The sequence below is a fragment of the Equus przewalskii genome, chromosome 2 (assembly GCF_037783145.1).
Source record: "Equus przewalskii isolate Varuska chromosome 2, EquPr2, whole genome shotgun sequence".
Lineage (NCBI taxonomy): Eukaryota > Metazoa > Chordata > Mammalia > Perissodactyla > Equidae > Equus > Equus przewalskii.
Window position 1 is genome coordinate 56,353,532 of NC_091832.1, and position 21,959 is coordinate 56,375,490.

At 52.0% G+C, this 21,959-nt stretch overlaps 1 protein-coding gene across 22 annotated transcripts in view; it reads left to right on the plus strand.

Annotated features, from left to right (window-relative positions):
• The window catches only part of PTK2B (protein tyrosine kinase 2 beta), a 123,402-nt gene that overhangs the window by 92,987 nt on the left and 8,456 nt on the right, over positions 1-21,959 (plus strand). For 13 of the 22 annotated variants that reach the window (XM_070611318.1, XM_070611314.1, XM_070611330.1 and 10 more), the window contains exons 6-24: positions 3,530-3,592; positions 3,783-3,837; positions 4,286-4,426; positions 4,818-4,892; positions 5,553-5,654; positions 6,413-6,530; positions 7,133-7,172; positions 7,611-7,657; positions 8,573-8,623; positions 9,110-9,207; positions 9,973-10,057; positions 10,294-10,394; positions 10,697-10,812; positions 12,367-12,467; positions 12,656-12,745; positions 13,649-13,853; positions 17,090-17,198; positions 18,481-18,546; positions 19,791-19,916. In XM_070611318.1, coding sequence (XP_070467419.1) covers positions 3,530-3,592; positions 3,783-3,837; positions 4,286-4,426; positions 4,818-4,892; positions 5,553-5,654; positions 6,413-6,530; positions 7,133-7,172; positions 7,611-7,657; positions 8,573-8,623; positions 9,110-9,207; positions 9,973-10,057; positions 10,294-10,394; positions 10,697-10,812; positions 12,367-12,467; positions 12,656-12,745; positions 13,649-13,853; positions 17,090-17,198; positions 18,481-18,546; positions 19,791-19,916 — 1,789 coding nt within the window. The remainder of the gene's footprint in view (positions 1-3,529; positions 3,593-3,782; positions 3,838-4,285; positions 4,427-4,817; positions 4,893-5,552; positions 5,655-6,412; positions 6,531-7,132; positions 7,173-7,610; positions 7,658-8,572; positions 8,624-9,109; positions 9,208-9,972; positions 10,058-10,293; positions 10,395-10,696; positions 10,813-12,366; positions 12,468-12,655; positions 12,746-13,648; positions 13,854-17,089; positions 17,199-18,480; positions 18,547-19,790; positions 19,917-21,959) is intronic. The other 9 variants (XM_070611325.1, XM_070611335.1, XM_070611326.1 and 6 more) reach the window with 3 other exon arrangements.

The following is a 21,959-nucleotide window of genomic DNA, read 5'->3' on the forward strand; positions in this document are numbered from 1 at the left end:
GATGGCAGTTGGGGCAGGTTGGGGATCATCGGGTGCTCATTGACAGCAGCTGACATGGGGCTCAGCACAGAAGATTGTGAAACTCCATCTCTGGGAAGAGCAATACATCTGATAAGCAGTGGTGACTGTTTCTCCTGGTCATCCCAATAGGTTCAACTGCTCCAAACGTTAGAAACACACAGATCACGACGCACTTGAGTGATTAGGCACCTTTGTCAAAGGTACCACAAGAACTGAACTTCGGAGCATGAGGGAAGGGCAATCAGTGACTTAGGGAGTGAGTTGGGCCAGCTGGATTTCAAGAGGTTGGGATGACTTAGGTATATTACCTGAGCTTCCTTTTTCCTAATAAAGCATTTTTCCATTCAATACCTCTTTAACCATTCTCAAATTGCTATTATTTTTCATGTATTTTCATTCCTCAGTGTTCATTTCAAAATTTTTTTACCCTTCCATTTAGCCTATCCCAATGTTTTTTTTACTAAGACTTATTTAAATATCCCAGTCCTCAGAATTCTTTCAGCCATCCCTAGTCTCAAAGCTCAGTCATTCACTCATTCATTCAACAATTATCATAAACCAGGAGTGACACTGTGGTCTGGGGCGGGGAAGAGGATCTTAATCCCCTATGTCTGGCACACGCTTCTTGTTCCCCTTTTCAGCCTAGTAAACTCTTCTTTATTTTGGCAGCTTTTGAAAGTTTACTCAGCCAGTGTTGCCTGCTTACCCTCTGCATTCACAGAAAACCTCAGAGCACGCCTGTCAAGTGTTGATAATAAGCAGTATGGCCACAGGCTCTCCCTGCAGAACCAACTCAAAGGTCTCTCCCTCTGGAAGCCGTCCCTTCCCCACGCCCCGCCCACCTGTGCTGCCCTACACCAGCGCGCTGTGCTGATGCATCACGCTGTCCGGAACTGATTGGCTCTTAGGCACTGGATTCTGAAATCCTATTGGATCCTTGAAGTTGGGGTTGGTGCTGCCTCCGCTTGGCACATAATGAGAGCCCAGTACATACTTAGATGAACGGATAACCCGGAAAGACCTAAAATCCTCTTCCTTGGAGGACATCTGCCAACATTTATTCTGTTAGAATGAAATAATCACATACGGCAAGCCAATTTCTTCTGTTACCTGGCAGTACATTTTGCAGCTCACTCAACCTAACGGGAATTGCGGATGGCCACGCTGCCTGTAATCAACACCGCCCAGGCGTGCTCGGAGGCTTTCTAGGAATGGGAGGGCAAGCAGGCACCACTGGCTCGGTAAACTTTCTAAAGCTGCCACGATTGACCATGTGGAAATTCTGGGTCTTCACTGCAAGCAGCCTTCAGGCGGAAGGAGGAGGAGGAAGATCTGCCATTCAGGGGAGAATCCTGGAGAGGCTTCTCATGTCCTATAGCTGAATGCCCTCCCTGCTTACCTGTTGTCTGGCTTCCAAAGCACAGATCTGTCCTTAATCAGCCAGAATACTCCCTCTCAAGGAGCGTCTGTGGTCCCGCTCTGTCACACACCCAATAGCAAGAAGTAGAGTTAGGGAGAGCCACTCTTCCTAGTTTCCTAAGTTCTCTCCTTGGATCAAGCTCCTAGGGCTTCTCAACCTCAGCAATAGGGACATTTGGGACTGGATAATTCTTTGTTGCAGGGGGCCATCCTGCGCACTGTAGGATATTTAGCAGCATCCCTGGTCCTGAACTCCACACATAAGATGCTGGTAGGACCACCCCTCTTCCCAACCAGGTGTGAACCAAAAGATCTCCAGACATTACCAAATGTTTCCAGGCTGGGGAAAGAGATGCAAAATTGGCTCTGGTTGAAAACCACTGAATTAGACCATTGGTAGGCCATATACTCGAACCACATTTAGTTAGGCCCTCCAACAATCACCTTTACTGAATTGTGCTTCAACGTTATACTATTGGTGTTTACCAAAATTGCAGCAGGACAAAGAAAACCATATAAAATTGGCTTCTCATTTTTTTGGTAAAACGAATATTGCGAATATTAGTTTTCCTTTAATCATTGGTTTGCAAACTTTTTAATTTAAGAAATGAAATGCCCATGTTATGGTAAATGTTTCCTCTTGATGAATTATGCACTTAATGAGGTCTGCTACCCTGCTTCCAGGACAACCAACCCCAGGTTTGACACATTCTTTGTCTCATTTATCTCATTGCCTGATTTCTCTCTAGCCCTATTTTATTTAAATATGAAAACTTCGTATCCTTACATCTTTTTCTTGAAAAGAAATAGGCTACAAATTCATTTCAATATTATAAAATATAATCCACCAATGTTTACTGAGCTGTCATTAAATATTATTAGTCCTTAATACTCATTTTAATGTGCTCTTCCTTGATTCTATAAGAGAAATTTTATATGAGACTTTTTATGCTTTTCTTTCCCTCCATTCCAACCACCGGCATTTGAAAGAACTTGGCTTGCCCCGGCTAGAAAGAACCACTTGTCTTATTGTGCCCCTTGTACCACAAAGCTGTTCTTTTCTTTCTTATTCTGACTTTTCATCACTTTTTCTCATCTGAGTGAAGCAGTTGGAGTACCTGTAATAGAGGATGATGAGCTGGTGTGTGTGTGTGTGTTGGGGGCTGAGAGAAGAGTGGTCTATTTTTTAATCACAGTGAATTGTCTAAATTCATTGCTTTTGAATCATAAGTTATGTGCCTTTCTGCTTATAGTATCAGTAGCATGAAACTGTTCGCAGGTGTGTTTAAGGAGACCGGGGCTAAAGGAACAGTGAGTTACTCTAATCTAAGATCAAGAGTGTGACAATGTCTTCAATGGTCGCAGAAATTACTAGACACCGTAATCCACAGTGATCCAGGAAGGGAAGGGAGGATGACACAAGTGAGGACATTGGCTATTTAGTCTCTACTTAAACAACAATTGCTATAAATAAATAGTACATAAAAATCTCCACCAAGACACACATTTTAAGGGGAAATGAGACTTAAAGAATATGTATTTAAAAAATTAATAGTTGTCATTCCCGGTAGTAGGATTATGGATTATTATTTTTTCTTCTTTTGTTCCATAAGTTATAAAGTTTTTATATGTACTACATTTAACAATTATTTAAATGAACACACAACATACACACATATACTATTTCAGAGACAGGAAATGAGGGAAAAAGAAATCACAAAGGGAACCCAGAGCCTAAAGGTGGAGGTGCGTGTTTTTAAGCTGACAGCTTGAGTGTTGGCTGCCTTGGGTCATTTGTTTTCAAAGGCCACAGATAGAACTGCTGTTTCCTCCTCTGCTCAAGTCCCAGAGCTGGGCCTCCCAGAGCATAGGGCTGGAGTCTTTCCTAGGAATGAAATTTGCGGGTTTTCCTCTTCTTCATGGTTTTCTAAATATCGAAATTTTTGACTCTCCTAACTTTCTCTCTCCCCATGGTTCCCACATCTGGCAGAGGAAGGGGCTTCTAGGCCAACGTGTGGGCATTGAGTGATCCAGCTCTGATGGCTTCATTCTCCAGCCATCAGCCTTTCCATGACTTCTTTCTCTCCAGGAGGTTCTTCAAGGACATGCCCCACAATGCACTCGACAAAAAGTCCAACTTCGAGCTCCTAGAGTAAGTCCTGGGACCACCCTGCCTCTCCTCCCTGCTTTTCCTGCTGCCTGGCTTTTCCTACTTGCCCCAGACCAGAGCCTGGCAGGCCCTTCTCCCGGTCCTCAAACCTTCTCACTCTCTCTGATTGGCCAGAAGTCCTGGGTTGGGGATGAGGGAGAGTCAAATGCTGCCTTTTTTCTCTTTCTTCTAGGAAGGAAGTGGGACTGGACCTGTTTTTCCCAAAGCAGATGCAAGAGAACTTAAAGGTGAGGAAACCAGTGGGCGAGGGGCCCAGAAAGACCCCCTCGTGCTGGTCCCCAGGACTGGAGCTAAAAGGACTGGGCTGGGGGTACTCAGGGCAGCCACGGTGTCCATGCTGCCTTGGGTCATCTGAACATGGGACCATTAAATGCATCCAGTGGGCCCTTCCTGTGGCTGGGGATCAGGAAGCCTGGCTCCAGTTCCACATTGGAGGCCAGTTAACTTTGTGGACTGAGCCCTGGGGATGCTCCCTCCCCTGCCTCCCTCTCAGGGCCGTGGGGAGCCTCCCTTGAGACAATAGTTTGCAGCTTTAAGTAACAGATTGCTGCTGCCCTTGTGGCAGAGGCCTGGGGACTGTCCTGCAGCAGAGGCAGGCTTTCCGTGAGATCCTAAGGAAGGGATCAGAGCCCCTGGAGGAGCAGGGCCCCACTCACCACTGACCATCTCCCACAGCCCAAGCAGTTCCGGAAGATGATCCAGCAGACGTTCCAGCAGTACGCCTCGCTCAGGGAGGAGGAGTGCGTCATGAAGTTCTTCAACACCCTCGCGGGCTTTGCCAACATCGACCAGGAGACCTATCGCTGTGAACTCATTGTAATGACATGCCCTCCTCACTCTCCCCTGACCTGAATTCCTGGCCTCTTGAGAAAGGGGGCCATGAGGCCTACTTGGGGTCTGGGAAGGGGCTCTGCTTGCTTGTAGGTTCGCAAGCAGCACGGCCTCACTGATGGGCCCTAAAATGCAATTAACGTTAATCTACTTGCCCGAGGAAGGGAACTGAAATCTTGGCTCCAACTCTGGATAGGGCGCAGAGTGGGCAGGGTATTGAGCAGGGGGTAATCTGTATGCTAAGGGGTTAAGGATAGAAGGAGCTGAGAACCCAGGAGACAGTGGCCTGTGTCTAACTTAGTGAGCTTCTTTTCAAGTTTCTGAAATATGGGAGTGCAGAGCTGGGGCCACAGTCTCCTCTCTCCTTTTATTCCAGCAAGGTTGGAACATTACTGTGGACCTGGTCATCGGCCCGAAAGGCATCCGCCAGCTGACAAGCCAAGATACAAAGGTAGAGAGAGACGGGCGGGCGGAGTAGGGGACGGGTGGCGGGGCTGGCGGGGGAGGCGGGGGGAGGGGGGCAGGGCGGGGTGGGAGACCCTGCCCAACCCAGGCGAAGCTGTCTTCTCCTTCTTCTGCCTCCCACCCTGGCCTGCCTGGTCAGTTCTTCCTGCCCCGTAGCTGAGAGCAGAGGGCCTTGGTATGAGTAGCTATCGACAATGTTTGGGATAGATAACAGCATGGGGACAGATGGTTCTTCACTTCCCTGTGACTATCCTTTGCATGGAGGCTGGGGAGTGGGGATGGTTTGTGGGGAGCAGCACTATTATTGCTCTTCTGGCTCGGAGGAAAGAGTTGCACTTTCAATGGCAAAATGGGGTGATCATTCCCCTGGGAGTCAGAAGACCTGGGTCCAGTCCTGGCTCTACCACCAGCTCGGCATATGACGTTGGGCAAGTCCTGGCTCTCTCCAGACTCATTTTCTTTTCTGCAAAGTGAGGAGCTTGGACTCAATGATCCTTCTAGCCTTAATAGTCATTGATTCTCTCTTCACCCCCCTGAAAGACTCCCAGTTCCCAGTTCTTCCTTACAACGCCCCCCATACTGACCAGTCTGCATGGCCTGATGCCAGGAGTAGGATGGTCTGAAGGGCCCCCCTCTTTTCCTACAGCCCACCTGCCTGGCCGAGTTCAAGCAGATCAAGTCCATCAGGTGCCTGCCCCTGGAGGAGGGCCAGGCGGTACTGCAGTTGGGCATTGAAGGCGCCCCCCAGGTGAGCATCTCTGGGCACCTGAAGTTCTGAAACAACGGGGTGCAGCTGCAAGGTGGGGTTCTTGCTCAGGCCAGCCTGGCCAGGGCAGACAGGAGGCCACGGCCTCCCTGGCGTCTGGGATCTTGTTCGGAAAACTGCGCCTAGTTCTTAGACAAAGTACTAGGGTGATGATAAATTATAAGGAAAACATATCAGGAAGCAAAGTTATTTAAAAATATGTTAAGAAAGAAGTTCTTGGGGGAGATTCTTGGAGGGGTCAAGGTGACCAGAAATCAAGGTATAAATCATAGGCCTAACTTTTAACAAGTGAACAATGACTCAGAATCAGGACCTCAGAGACCCGGGGCTTTTTATGGGTGGAAGAATAAGAGAGACCTCAGACTGCAAACAGATTGTCCATCTCTCCGTCATCTAACTGTCCCCTGCCTCACTCCCTCCCTCTTCCCTTTTCTCAGTTTGAGCAGCTAGAGGGTACAAGGCATTGTGCTGTGTATGCACTCAGAGACCAAAACAAGTCAGACCTGGAGCTGGCCTTCCTAGCGTTTAGGGACCGTCAGTGGGAGGGATGACAAGAGCGCCCCCTGGTGGCTATAGAGAATGCAAGCAAAGCCCCACAGGAGGGAGCTGATGGATTCGGGGGAAGTGGGTGGGTGGCAGAGTCCTGCTCCTTCTGAATGTGCAGTGTCTTCTGCAGTCCTGTGGGGTAGACTCTAGCCAAGGCTCTGGGGTCTCATCCTTGGCCGGTCTCTTCTCTGCAGTCCTTGTCCATCAAAACCTCCTCTCTGGCAGAGGCTGAGAACATGGCTGACCTCATAGACGGTTACTGCCGGCTGCAGGGGGAGCACAAAGGCTCTCTCATCATTCATCCCAAGAAAGGTGCGTTTCCACTCAAAGGTAAAATGGCCCGATGGCAGGTGGCAGCACAGCTGAGCCAAGCCCTGAGGCAGAGTGGGAGAAGCTAAGCCATTGACCAATGTATGAATGAAGAGGTTTGGAAGTGTGGGGAGGTGCTCACCCAGCCCCACCTGACACAAGGCTCCCCGAGGTCCTATCCCGGGTCCTCAGCTCCAGGCCTCGGCCCTGTCTGTCTCCCCTGGCCCTGCTAGCCGAGGGTGACATGGGTGCCAGCTCCTGGAGAAGAGGGCTTTGCAGTCCCCGGAAGATCAGAGCTATTGCTAGAACATGACTGGTCCCTCCTCTGTGGGTGTGTCTGTTTGGTGGGTGGGATCAGGAAGGAGGGAGCTTCCCGGGAAGTCCAGAGGGCTGGAACATGTGGATGTGTCAAGAGGAAGCCCAAGAATTTCTTCTACAAAGAGGATTCCAGTTCAGGCCAAAGCCGACCCAGCTCCACTCTGACTGTCAGAGAGCACAGAGTAGCAGGGAGGGGGCTCCCTGGTGTTGGCTCCTTGGGGCAGTGGGGTGAGTCATCCCTCCAGGACCCTGTGTCCCAGCTCCGCCTCTTCCTCCCCTCTCCCCAGATGGTGAGAAGCGGAACAGCCTGCCCCAGATCCCGGTGCTGTGAGTACAACTGCAAGGCCGGGAACAGCCCCTGGGCTCAGTCTATGTCTGCCCCAGAGAAGGCAGAACAAACAGGGAGCCTCTCCCCCGTAGTTTCTGGTTTCCGGGCCCCAGGGGAGAACACTGGAACCCCAGTATTTCACAAGTGGTGATTTCTCACCAATAAACTTCTCCCAGTAAATTCTTGCAGAGAATTTGTGCCCTTGGCATCATCTTAGGGGGCACTGCTGCTGTCCTCTCCCTCCTGCCCCCCACAGCCTGGGCCATGCTTCCATGTTGTTGCCATCAGGACAGCCTGCTCCTCCAGACAGGCAGGGGGCACAGTGCAGCCCGCCCTCCAGGCACGGTGGGTGGGAGAGGGTGGGCGGAGGCTGCCCTGGGGGAGCGTTGCCAGGCTCTGAGCTCACTTGGCTCCTGCCCTCCCGTCTCCTCCTACAGGAACCTGGAGACTCAGCGGTCCCGCCTCTCAGAAAGCTGTAGCATAGGTGAGCCTGCCCGCCTGCCATCTTCCTCCTGCACCCAGAGGACTCTCTTCCACCTGCTCTTGTGACATCGTCAAGGATTCCCTCGAAGTTACAGAAAAATGAACTTTCCCTATGACCTCTCAATGATGGCTTAAAATATTATTAATCATAATAGCTAACATGTATCGAACAGTTAATACAGGACACCATGTTTGTCTCAGTCAGCTCAGGCTGCCATAACAAAATACCACAGGCTGAGTGGGTGGCTTAAAGGACAGACATCGTTTCTCACAGTTGTGGAGACTGAAAGGTCTGAGATCAAGGTGCCAGCATGGTCGGGTCCTGGTGAGGGCCCTCTTCCTGGCTTGCAGATGGCCACCTTCTGTGTGTCCTCACAGGGTAGAGAGATGGAGACCTCTGGTCTCTCTTCTTCTTGTTATAAGGGCACTAATCCCCTCATGGGGGCCCCAGCCCCATGACCTCATCTCAACCTAATCACCTCCCAAAGGCCCCTCCTCCAAATACCATCACATTTTGGGGGTCAGAGTTTCAACATCTTAATTCAGGGGAGACACAAACATTCAGTCCGTGACAGTGTTAAATACATCACAAGTATTATTTTATTTGGTTTTTACGACATTCCCCAGAAACATTCATTTCACAGAAAGGGAATCTGAGATTAAGGGAGACTAACCAACTTGCCCTAAATAACACAATCAGGCAGTATCGAGCAGGGACTCAAGTGGAGGTACCCTAGGCTCTGTGGCCACTGTGAACCCTGGGACAGCAGCCCCGGTTCTCATCTGACTTCCCCATCCACCCCAGTGATGTCAGCCTTGATTGCACTGGCCTGCACGTGGGAGCCATATGCCTGGTTCCTGATGGTGCCCACTGGGGGAATCTTGCCCAAGGGATGCCCTCTTTCTGTCATTACAGAATCAGACATCTATGCAGAGATTCCCGACGAGACCCTGCGAAGGCCAGGAGGTAGATCCTTGACCCCACCATGTTGGCCACAGCCAGGGCCCTCTGTAGTAACATTGTGCAGATGCATGTGACACCACAGGGGGACTTTCTTTCCTTCCTTCTTCTTCTCCCATGTGTGCCTGATACAGGGACAAACCTGAGTGAGGCACCTTTGGTATGAAAGCCAAGATCATTCTTTGTATGCCCACACTCTTGACCTTTCGTGTGCCTGTGGTGTGTGGGGGGATCTTAAGAGCATGGACATGGCACCCAGCCTTCAGAGGGAACAGGGCAATGGCTTTTCCCTGGGTCTGCAACAATGGAGCCTTCTAGACTCCCTTTCCCAGCCTAGCCCCTGGATCTTGGCTGAGGTGTTGTTGGGGGATCCGGTAACACCTGGGCAGGAGGGGAACCAAGGCTGGCATTAGGACCTGTAGATGCTCAGATTCCCAGGGGTGCCAGCCGGTTTCAACGCTCTTGGACTGTCTGCTTTCTTCATCTGTGCAGGCCCACAGTATGGCATCGCCCGGGAAGATGTGGTTCTGAGTCGCATTCTTGGTGAAGGCTTTTTTGGGGAGGTCTACGAAGGTGTCTACACAAATCACGTGAGTTCCGGAGTCTTTCCTGACACTCCCTTTCTCCTTTTCTGTAAGATGAGAGAGGAGCTTGAATTTTCTAGAGGTGGAGGCAGCTGCCATGCTGTGTGGATCTTCATCCACTTGGCACTTGCACTATTCATGAAATACCAAGGCAGTAATGGAAATGGGAGTCATTTCTAAGAAGAAGAGCAATACCAGGGTCAAAATAGAGCCGGTGTCTGGAGAGCAACGATTGACTCTTGGTGGGAGAATGTGGTTCTGAGAAAAGGAGGGGTGGGATCTGAGGCCAGAGTTGGTCACGAGGCCGCTGAGGGGGCGGGACGAGGTTCGCCTGTGTGGTTATACTTCTGCCAGGCCTGGGGGAAAAGCAGAGCTGAAGGAAGGGGCCCGCAAAAATGTAAAAACCAATCACAAAGAGAGAGAAAGAGACCTGGAGCCACATCCGATGATGGCTCTGCACGTGCTCTGGACAAGGCCACTAATGCTGTGCCGATCCCTGGCCCCTCAACCTCAGTGTCCTCATCTGGACCACCAGGGGCTGGAGTTATCTGACCTTGTCTCGAAAGGGCAGTGGGGAAGCGGTGGCGGGAGGCTAGAAATGGGAAGAAGAGGAAAGAGGAAGGAAGGGGGAGAAATGTGCTGTGCAGATGTCACCAGGCCTCCCTTGGCCGGCAGCCAAGCCTGTGGGAAGACCGTGTGATGCTGCGAAGGGGCCGCTCTCTTTTGGGCACCGGGCTGGACCAAGGGACACGGAACATGCTCTCGTTGCAGAAAGGGGAGAAAATCAATGTGGCTGTGAAGACCTGCAAGAAGGACTGTACTCTCGACAACAAGGAGAAGTTCATGAGTGAGGCAGGTGGGTGTCCCCTGGGGAGGGGCACGGTCCTGTGAGCTGGGAAAGACCACTGAGACTCACAGACCTCCAAAACAGGAGGGCGCCCGGAACCCGGGAAGGGAGGCTGTGAACAGCGCTGGGACCCACATGCAGAGGAGGGCTTTCACGTCCCGTTTCTCCCAGTGGGGCGGCCAAGCACATTTCCCAGATGGGACCTGAGAGCCACCCCAGCCCATCCCTCTTGTCCCCAATTTCAGTGATCATGAAGAACCTCGACCACCCGCACATTGTGAAGCTCATCGGCATCATCGAAGAGGAGCCCACCTGGATCATCATGGAACTGTATCCCTTCGGGGAGGTGAGCTGAGGTGACAGAAGGGGAACCCTGCGATGACAGCTGGGCCACAGTTGGGCAGGGCCTCCAGGTGGGATGCATTTAGAGTGGAGGGGCCCTTAACTCGCAGCTTCCTGACTTCTGTATTCAGCTGAAACAACCCAGAGACCTTTTGTAGAGGAAATTGCTGGAAGGTCTCTCCAGCCTGGGTTCACCCTCCCGCCCCTGTGCCTCCAAAGAAGGGCCGGTGGCTGCCTGCGGCCTGGCCCCCTGGCTCATGCTGAGGCCAAGCCAGGGTCCTGATGGCACCTTCCCCCTTCCCACAGCTGGGCCACTACCTGGAGCGGAACAAGAACTCCCTGAAGGTACTCACTCTCGTCCTGTACTCGCTGCAGATTTGCAAGGCCATGGCCTACCTGGAGAGCATCAACTGTGTGCACAGGTGGGCTGGGGAGGAAGCCGGGCCCCTCATCTGATCCTGGAGAGGTCGGGGTAAAGCGGGCCTTTGGAGTTGCACAGACCTGTGTTAAATCCCCAGCATTGGTCCTGCCTAATGTGACAACTTGAGCACCTTCTGTGAACTATCTCCTCATCTGAAAAGTGGAAATAGTGATATATACCTCACAGGATTGTTATTAAGAGTGAATCTCAAGTCCTAGATATCTGATTATAAGTCAGTGCATGCTAGCCCACTTCCCTGTGGGTTCTGAGAGATTGGTTCTCTGATTACTCTGAGCTGGCTCTCCTCTGACTCGCTTGTTTGGTGGCACAGGCTCAGGCAGGAGGGACTTGGCCAGGGCCACACTGGGAAGATCCTGGGGTCTGGGCCCTTCCAGCCTGTGCAACTAGCACTCCCCTGGTCCCCAGCACCCACGGGTTGCCAAGTCCAATCCTCCGTTTGGCTGTGGAACCGGCCCCTTCTCCACCTGGCTTTGTTCCAAAGGAGGCCCCTACCAGGGGGGGACGTGTTGCCCGGCAGGAGACCGGGGGCTGCTCTCAGAGTACTGGGGTGGGCGGGTGAATTCTTCACACCAACACCGCTGACATCTGATATGTGGCCTTCTTGGATGATACTATGCAAAGCAATGTTGGAGGATATAAGCATTCATTCATTCATTCATTCACTCATTCGACAAATATTAGAGAACTCCTACCCTGTGCCTCCAGGTGCTCTCCTGGGCTCTGGGAGAAAGTCACAATCAAAACAGACAAAAATCCCTTTCCTGTGACGCTTCCCCTCTGGCAGGAGGGTGAGACATGATTCTTCTTGGGGCAAAGGTAGTGGGACAATAGATTTGTTCCTGTTTGTCTGTGTGACGTTGTGGTCGTGCTATGAAGTCATCTTTTCAATAATAAAGACAAATGATAGGGTGTGGAGCCTGCCTGTGAGAAGCAAGCAGATGAACCACTTGGGGTTAGAAGTGAGGCCAGGAACATGAGGTAAATTGAGTCAGTGCATGCACCCTGGGAGTGAGAGCTCAGTCTGGAGTTAGGCTGCCTGGGCCGACCCTGTTTCGCACCAGGAACCTTCTGCGCAGCTTCCTTCAGGTCCCTGTGCCCAGGCTCTCCTCTGAACCAGGGGCTACGGGGTCTCCATGTCACGACTCAGGGTCTGGGAAGCACGTGGTGCTTCCGGCAATCCTAGTGCCCCAGGGGCATTAGCTACAGCCGCTGCTGCTGTAGCCGCCACAAAAGCCTCTCAGTCCCGTGGAATTGCAAACAGGAGATAGAGCTCAGCACGAGCTGGAAGATGGCCAAGGGCCTCGTGTGTCGGGGGGTTGGAGGGCCAGCCCGGGCTCCCACCTGAGCTGGGCTGCAGCAAGACCACTCTCTGGGTCAGAGAACGGCTGACCCACAGAAGCTGCCTAGCTCTGCTCCGGAGACTGGGTCCCTGGCCAGCACTCTTCTCCTTCGTCTCTCTGTCCATGTGTCTGTCTGTCTGTCTCTCTGAAGCATTCTGAACCGCCTCACCCTCGTCTTTGCATCTTTCTTCCAGGGACATCGCCGTCCGAAATATCCTGGTGGCCTCTGCTAACTGTGTGAAGCTGGGGGACTTTGGCCTCTCCCGATACATTGAGGACGAGGAGTATTACAAAGGTGAGGGGGGGCAGCGTTTCTGCCTCTGCTTTGCCCCTGGAGGGGTCACTGCAGCCAAAATGCCAGAGGAAAGTCTCTGGTCAAGGGTCCATAGGTCCTCGGGTCTCTGGAGAATAGGCTGGATTTCTGGATAATTCTGGATCTTTCTTCCCAAAATATCTCCTGTCAACCTCTTTGTCCACCCAAAGCCTCTGTGACTCGGCTCCCCATCAAATGGATGGCCCCCGAGTCCATTAACTTCCGCCGCTTCACGACGGCCAGCGACGTCTGGATGTTTGGTGAGTGGAGTTTCGGGAAGGCGTGGAGAAGGGCTTCAATTCTCGCCTCCGTGACCAGGCTAAGAGGGGCTGCAGGGAGCAGGGGTCTGGACCCCCACCCTGGGCTGCAAAGGTTCTGTTTGCTGCAGCCACAGAGAAGTCCCAAAAGTGGGGAGGCCAGTGGTGGGTTGGGGGTGATACGGGCTAAGGGCCAGCCGGGGCAGTCTTGGTTAATCTTCCTAGAACAGGTTCTTGAGACAAATGTGTGCTCCACCAACCAGCCCCAGGGACTAATGTGGGGACACCCGGGAGGGGACCCTCAAAGGAAACACTGAGGTTTGCTCTGAGAAGGAGATGTGGGGAGAGGTGATAACAAAGCCAAGTGATGGACAGACAGCCCCTGATGGGACACACAGCCATGTGGATTATCTCTCTTGGTTCTCCAGGCTGACCCAGTCAAATCTCGTTATTATTATTCCCGTTTTCCAGATAAGGAAACTGAGGCTAAGGTGAATAGGGGCTTGCCCGTGATAACACAGGCAGCAAGTGTTGGTGCTGGTGTTCCACTCCGGCTTTCTGATAGAGGCTTCACCGCCTCCTAAGAGAAGGCATTGGTGGTCCCAACAACGTGCCTTTGACTGCCCCCTCCTCATCCCGTGGATCTAATAGCCCCACGTGGAAGGGGTCTGGGGTCTGGAGGGGGGGCCATGGTTCACTTACAGATGCAGGTGATGGGTCCCTCGGTGGACCGCCATGGTGGGCAAGATCCCAGGGATGCTAGAGGCGGGGTGGGGAAGATGGGAGCTCCTCCCAGCAGGGACTGAGTACTGACTGCCATGGGGTTGTTCGTGGGGAGGGCCAACTGGCCTCTCCAGGCACGAGTTCCCCCCAGAGCAGGTCCTGACCCTCCCCTCCTGCCCTTAGCCGTGTGCATGTGGGAGATCCTGAGCTTTGGGAAGCAGCCCTTCTTCTGGCTGGAGAACAAGGATGTCATCGGGGTGCTGGAGAAGGGGGACCGGCTGCCCAAGCCCGACCTCTGCCCGCCTATTCTCTACACCCTCATGACCCGCTGCTGGGACTACGACCCCAGCGAGCGGCCCCGCTTTACCGAGCTCGTGTGCAGCCTCAGGTGAGCACAGAGCGAGGGGTCAGGGGCGGTGGGAACAGGGCCCCCGGAACGCGAGGCTCCTCTGCGGCAGCGCCTACAGGTTCGCAACGTACCTCCTAAACAAGATGTGGCCAGTGTCCTCGTCCCCACCTTACGGGCGAGAGAAGTCAGGTGCAGAGCTGGCGACTCCCCGCGGCGGGGACGGGTGGGGCCTGCCCTCTGACCAGCACCGAGCCAGGAGTCCGGGCGGGTGAGCCGATGCTCCCAGCAGCAGCACGTGCCGCCTGTTACGGAGGCTCGGCAGCTCCACCGGGGACGGAAGCTGGAAACCGAGTTCACCGCAGACGGGAACTCAGGCATGGCGAGCCTGGGTGAGCCCGCGCGGCCGGCGGCCCCGCCCCCGAGCCCAGCGCCTGGCTCCTAGCATGCTCTTAGAGGTGTGTTTTAGGTTTGAAGGGAAAGCACTGAAGTGCTGTGCTCTTTGCATTGGTGAGGGGGCGCACCTGACAGGCGCTGGCCTGGGCGCAGGACCGGCTTTCCCAGCAGCACCTTTTGCCTCTCCTGCCGCCATTGGTCGTTCTTCTCAGACAGCAGGGAAGGGAGGGGCTTTTGACCGTTAAGACAGTGACCCAGGTCACCTCGCCCTTCTGAATAGAGCCTCGGTGGCCTGAGGGTCTGAACCATCTCAGCTGCCCAAGAGCCATTATTCCCTGGGGACTGAGAGGTCCCAAGTGAGGGGTGCTGTCCAAGTACATTTTAGAGGGTCCCCCTGTTTCCTTGGTGGCCTGCCTGCTGTCAGTTCCTCTTTGGGTGGTCTTACTTCTTTTGGGGTCCTTTAGGGCAGCGGTCAGCACACTTTTTCTGTAAAGAGCCAGATAGTAAATATTCTGGGCTTTGCAGGCCATACCACCTCTGTGGAAACTATTCAGCTCGGATGCTGGAACTCGAAAGGCCCCCTAGGCAATGCATAAATGAGTGGGCTAGCTGGGTTTCCATAACCTTTATTTGTGGACACTGAAATTTGAGTTTCATCTAATTTTCACATCACAAAATATTTTCTTCTTTGCATTGTTTTCCATTGTTAAAACATAAAAACCATCTTTAGTTTGGGGCCTTACAAAAATAGACAGGGCTGATGTGGCCTGTAGGCCCTAAGTTGCTGATCCTGCTTTAGGACATCTAGTGCTCGGTTAATGTTCAATATGGCAGCTTTAAACACTGTAGTCAACATGCTGGCCTTTTTTTAGGACAAGAAAATAGCTGCTGGAAACTGCCTTGGGGGAGGGCCCCCAGGGAGGAAGCTGGGAAGGCCCAGGCTGGGACAGAGGGAAGGGCACTGCATTGATTCGTAGGAGCAGGGGCTCCAGCACAGTCTGCAGGACCTCCAGCTTAAAAGGCCCCTCTGTTGCTGTCTATCCCTCCACTAACACTCCTGATTAATTCTAGACTCATCTGTGGGTCCCTTATAAGAGAGATTAGAGAAGTCAGAGGGTTCCAGGAGAAAAGTATTCGAAAGGTGTAGCTGAGAGGGCTAAAGCTCTGGGTGATGAGGGTGGGGGTCTTAATTCACTCTGGGGGTTGAGAACCATGAGGAGCTGGGACAGGGGTCTCTCCCACAGCGGAGAGGCATGCCCCCTTAGAGGCACCAGGCCCACCCCTCACGTGGATGGAGTTGGGAGCAGACTTTTCTGGTGTGATCTGAAGGATACCAAAGACCCAGGGACCCCAGGATGCCTCCCTCAAACCACAGCCTGACAGTCGCCCATTAGAGTTAAGAAAATAGTAGATGAGTGTTTCCCAATCTTTTGGGGTAAGAAGGGCCCTTGTAATGTCAAATTTTGAGAATTCCTCCATGTAACAATAGTTACACTTTTAGAATCTATTGATGACAAAATGGAGTAAACTATATAATGAATTTGTTATTACACGCAGTATAATGTATATACATCTGAAAACACATTACCAAATATTGCATATTTAGTAGTACTCTTAAAAATGATTAAAGAAGACAATCTGGGTGATACAAACACATTTTATTTAACACTTCTTGGAGCGGGCAGTCTCCATTCCCAATGGTCCAGAAAACGGCAAAATGGAGTCAAAAGCAGAAAGCTCTTTTAGGGTAAAGAAGAAGGAAGAAGGAAGAGAAAAATAGAAAGTGAATGAGGAACAAGGAAGTATGTATAGAGCCCAGAGTCAGCTTGGCGTTTGGGATGTGCTGACTGGGCGGACTGTGTTTCTGGTCAAGCAGAGCCTCTAGAAGGACACGAAAGTTCTCTAAGTTTCAGTTTGCTCACGTGGCACCCAGGCAGGAGCACCTCCATCTTGGGCCCAGAAATTTATTTCCCCAGTCCATAATACTTGGTCTACAGACCATCCTTGGTGCACAGATGAACATGTGAATTCATGGACCCCTGCAGTCAGTCCGGAGTCCTCTGGGGTTGGTGATTCCCAGGTTGGGAACCACTGGATTGGGTAAGAAGGGCGAGAATCCCCATAGCTAACCTGGCAGGGAGTCCACAGCCTTTTCCCATGAGCACACACCAGGAGTGCATTGGGGGGATGTTTAGTGAGAAACGGGAGATGGAGAACACAGGCCTCGGTCATGAAGTTGTCTGGGACCTTAGAAATCTATGTGAGGGGTCAGTGCCAACAGGAGGCACAGGAATGCAAGAGGTGTGGGGAGGTGAGCTGGAGACACGTTTCCACTGCCATTTTGGGCTGGGACTGGCTCTCCAAGGATGTTTTCCCACAGTGGATCCATTCCTGTGATCCTCCCAACCGCAGTGTGGGAGTGACCTCAGGTTCCATATCCCCACCTATCTCAGACGGGTCTCCCCAGCCCACTCTGCAGAGGAGATAGAAATTGGATTCAGCGGTCCTCCTCCAGGCCTCTCTGGGCCTCTCAGGGCTTTGGTGAAAGGCAGAGAGGAGCCGCCAGGAGGTTTTTTGGGTTTTTTTGTTTTTGTGAGGAAGATTGGCCCTGAGCTAACATCTGTTGCCAATCTTCCTCTTTTGCTTGAGGAAGACTGTTGCTAAGCTAACATCTGTGCCAGTCTTCCTCCATTTTGTATGTGGGATGCTGCCACAGCTGGCTTGTTGAGAAGTGTGTAGGTCTGTGCCCGGGATCCAAACTCATGAATCCTGGGCCACCAAAGCAGAGTGCACAAACTTAACCATTATGCCACCAGCCCAGCCCCCCCAGGAGTATTTTTGACTTTGTTTCTCTCTCCTTGTCTGACCTGACTCCTTGGCAGTGACGTTTATCAGATGGAGAAAGACATCGACACAGAGCAGGAGAGGAATGCTCGCTATCGACCTCCCAAAATCTTGGAGCCCACAGCCCTCCAGGAGCCCCCACCCAAGGTAAGCCAAGCCCTGGCCTCGCCAGTCCTGTGGGTCACAGCAGAGCTGGGGCCCCAACTGGTTCGTTCCTGGCCTGACTGTGACTTCCCTTCCCAGCATAGGGAGGATGTGCCCCCACAGTCCTCTCAGCCCTTCAGCCCAACCGCCCATCAGCACTGAACTCAGCCCCTCACATTGGTGCCCTGGCAGGCGGAATATGAGACAGCAAGAGAGCAGACACCTTGTGGGGCAGCTGAGGCAGGAAATCACCCTGCAAACATTTCCCTCAAGAGGCTGGAGCACTTTTCTTTCTGGTGGTTTTAGGAACAAATGAGATCCCCCTGAGGGCACATGATTGGGAGTGTCCTTGGGTCCCTTAGGTCCAACCTCTGGGTCCATACCCTCCATGGCATCTCTGGGCTCAGGAGCCAGCGCTCCACCGCCATCCATTAGGTGGGCGGGTTTTGAGGGACCGTTCGTGTTTTAGTCTGCTCGGGTGCTGTAACAAGACACCATAAACTGAGTGGCTTAAACAGCAGGCAGTTGTGGACGCCAGGAAGCCCAAAATCAAGGTGCTGGCAGATTCAAGGTCTGATGAGGGCTCTCTTCCTGGCTTGCAGATTGCTGCCTTCTCGCTGTGTCCTCATATGGCAGAGAGAGTGACAGCTCTGGTGTCTCTTCTTCTAATAAGAACACTAATCCCATCATAAGGGTCCCACCCTCATGACCTCGTCTAACCCTACTTACCTCCCAAATGCCCCCCTGCAAATATCATCACATTGAGAGTTAGGGTTGCAACATACGCATTTGGAGGGACACAGACATTCAATCCATAACAAAGCCCTATCTGGTCCAGGGCCCTTCCTCACTGACCCCCCTGCCTAGCATGCCCCAGTTCCTTCCCTCACTCAGGGCCCCACTCAGTTGTCATCTCCTCCAGGAAGCTGCTGTGAGTGCCTGAGCCCTCAGTGACCTCCTGTCTCTGAATGTCCATGGCTGTCGACGGGTGGCTTGGCAGGTGCCCCCACATCTAGGAAGGTTACACACACAGAGACTGGGAACCCCTCCAGTTAGTGATGGCCCCCAGGAGGGCAGAGAGGCTGGCCCCTTTGTACCTTCTCATCGTTCAGCATGTAGTGGGTGTTTGTAATGGATACAAATGACTGTAATGATAACTTTGCCCCTCATCTCTCCTTCATTCTGAACAAGCCTGACCTGTCTCCGACCCGATATTCCCCTTGGTGAGCTGTGGTCCCTCAAGGAGAGACACATGGCCTGAGTCCTCTCTGTGTTCTCTCCCCAGCCCAGCCGCCCCAAGTACAGAACCCCTCCACAAACCAACCTTCTGGCTCCCACACTGCAGTTCCAGGTAAACATGTAGCCGGCGGGCTGGGAGTGTTTGGGGCCCTTCCTCGTCTAGGTCCTTCCTGAAATTTCATCCTCATGCCTTTAAGGAGCAGCAGTCATCTGCTCAGGTAACGGAGATGGCCTGTTTTGGCTCTTCTTTGGTATCTAGAAAAGAACTCGAACTCAGAGTACCCAGAGATCAAAAGACTCAAAATGCGATTCCACCGGGCTATCCTCAGCTGAGATGTGCCATCTGTCCACAGTGTTTGCTGCTCCGTGTGCCTGCCTACAGCTCCCTCTTCTTGTCCAAGGCCTCGTTGGCCTCCTGTCCTAAGCAAAGCCTTCTGAGAAGGAACCCCAGGCAGCTGGGGACAGTTGATATTCCCCAGAGAATGGAGTTGCTCCCTGGGGCTCCCCACAGAGGGCCTGGCCAGAACCTAGTGGCCAGTGAAGAGAGAGCAGGTTCCATCCGAGCTTTCCTCTCTCCTCCATCATTGCCAACCATGGGAACTCCTGTGCTTTAGGGCCCTGTCTCAGAAGGTCTCTGTCCTGTGTCACTCTCTTGCATCTCAGTTGTAAGGAGCCCAGGTCACTGTCTTTTCTTCTCTTACATCGCTCAGCTCAGAGTTGCTGCTCAGTAATGGAGCATCTCAGTCAGTAGAAGCGTGTCTGTTTATTTGGTTCTCCTTACAGAAAGCTGATGTCCCACGGTCATATATTTCTCAAGGAAACACCCCAGGACCAAAACAACCCCGACCAAGAGCTAACAGACAATTCTTCTTCATGTGGAAAAAAACCTCAATGCAGAAGATAAAAGCAATGTCCCTAGAATGCTGTTTAAAATGCTGATTTAAAAATGCCCGCACACACATACGTGTAGGCCAATCATGTGTGTCAGTTTGTAACGTGACCGTGAAAAGTGAATCCTTTCTGAAGAGTCCTGAGGGAGGAGACGTGTTCTCAGTAGATCTGTCACTTGTGTGGACCCATGGTATGCAGAGCATCTGGGGAGGGCTGTTAGATGAATAAGGGGCCACGGTGGCTGCACTGACTCCTAGCTAACAGCCGTATGTGTTGCTCCACCGTGCCTCTCAAACAGGGCCAGCAAAATGCTCACACCACGTGCTTTATTAGCTCCTGGAGAGCAAGTCCTGTTTCTCCCATGGTGCTCATGTATCGTTTCTCTGTGCTCGTGTTTGTAGCAGCTAATTGTCCACCTTCTTGCCTTGTCCCTGTGCCTGGTGCTTCTTTGCTTCTCCGGAATAGGTCCCCGAGGGTCTGTGTGCCAGCTCACCTACGCTCACCAGCCCTATGGAGTACCCATCTCCTGTAAACTCGCTGCACACCCCGCCTCTCCACCGGCACAATGTCTTCAAGCGCCACAGCATGCGGGTAAGAGGGCACTGCATGCTGGGTCCCAGCCCGGACTGAGGAGGCTGATGGAGGGAGGTGCCTGGGACACTGGGAACCCCATGTCCTCAGGCTCAGGAGGTGCCCTCCATGTTTCCATGCACCAGTCAGACCACAGAGGGGCTCTCTGACTCCCTCTCCTTTGCAAACACATCAGAGGCTGGGGGCCAAGCCAGGCTCTGCTCCTGAGGACACCAGCTGGCTCCAGACCTGCCCCTGCCCAGACTCTGGTGCTGCGGCGAATGATATAAAATCTCCGACTTTCCCGAGCCCTGGGGGTAGTGTAGAGGCTTGTGGGCAAAGGGCAGCCAAGCCTAAAGGTGCTAGAGAATAAAAGATCCTGGATGTTCTGCTCTGCCCTTCCCACCTGATTGCTTTGGTTGCTAAATCTCTCTTGAGTCAAAGGAAAGGCTTCCTTGTGGCTGCCAGTCGTGCTGCTTTTGTAAAAGTTGCTACTGTACAAAAAGGAGCTTGGGGGCTAGTGTGCAACAAAGCCCCCTCCCCAGTCACCTCTTTGTTGTCAACCGCCGATGTATTCATGCAAGACATTTCAAGTGCAGTATACATCACTCTAAAAATTTTGGGGAAAACTGCATGTTTATTACAACAGATTTAGAAAATGGAGGAAAGTATGTTGGTATATTCTCTGTGATTACTCTTAATTTACTAAAATTTTGAAACGAGTTAGATAACTTACAATTCTAGGCAGCAAGATCTATTGTGGAATCAATTTTTTCCCTGATCTAGTGCATTTTTCTCTTTTACGTTAATTTAACCAATTTCTATCTTAGCATATACTTAACAATAAAACTGCATTTTTGAGCGTGGACTATAATTTGGGCAGTGTTCGGTTCCTCCGCCCTTCTGTCCTTAACTCTTTATTCATAATTAATTGAGTTTTAGTGAGTTTTGCTTTAAAACATGTCCCTGTAGAAAGAAGCTATTTTGCACGTTTGAAGGGTGGTGTTGCCTTTGTCAAACCCCTGTGTGACCGTAAGGACTTCCTTTAGCTCCCTAAGGACAGACTGTGCAGCAGGAAAAAAGACCTTTTGTGTCAAGGGTTTAGAAGTACTTGCCATAAGAAAAGTCTGCCTAAAAGAGCATAATGAGCATTTCTTTAAATAAAGGAAAAAAAGTTAAAAATATGAGCTCCATTTTACGGTCTACGCAGAAACACCGGGAAAGCCCCTCCAGGTAGAATGCTGACACGGCATAACGGTGCCCTGCAAAGCACTGATCAAAAGCCAGAGGGGGTTTTCTCAGGAAAACAGCGTTTCCACTCACTGACTCTATTGCCTGACTCATCTGGGATTCTGTGAGATTCCACACCAGAGTCAGATGGCAGTCATCTCCCTCTTGAAGACCTCACGACTGAGGTTTAAAATAATAGTAAAAATGCAATAAACAGCGCCTTTGGCAGGGACACCCTGCCGAGCGCTGTGCCCGGGGCTGAAGGGAGAACAAGGCAGTCCTGCCTTCAGTGAGCTTACAGGTGGGCGGAAGGAGCACGCCAGGTGCACACTCGCCTGCAGTGAAGCCACCGGGAGTGGCACACAGAGATAGGGCGAAAGTGCCGTGAGAGTCCCGAGGGGAGAGCAACTCTTTCCAGCTTCTTTTTTCAGCTGGGCCTCGAAGGATGGGGATGATTTGGAGAGGAAGAAGCTGGGATGTGGGGGATGAAAGAGGAAGAGGCGTCAGTAGGAGCCAAAGCTGAGGGATGGGAAAGCACAGGGCGGGTGCAGGAGCTGTTTGCCTAGAACGAGGAAGGGTGTGTGTCGAGGTGGAAATGAGGCTGGCAGGATGGGGGGCAGACAAATTATGGGAGGTGTCACAGCTTGTGAGAGTCATTTTAAAAAACCACAAAGACCTGATTCCTTTTAAGAGTGACCAGCAATGTAATCTGTCACCTGATAAGAATATCTGAGGTACATTTCAGACAAGTAAGCCTTAAAGACATTCAATATTTTTTTTCTACTTTCTCTCCCCAAATCCCCCCAGTGCATAGTTGTATATCTTAGTTGTGGG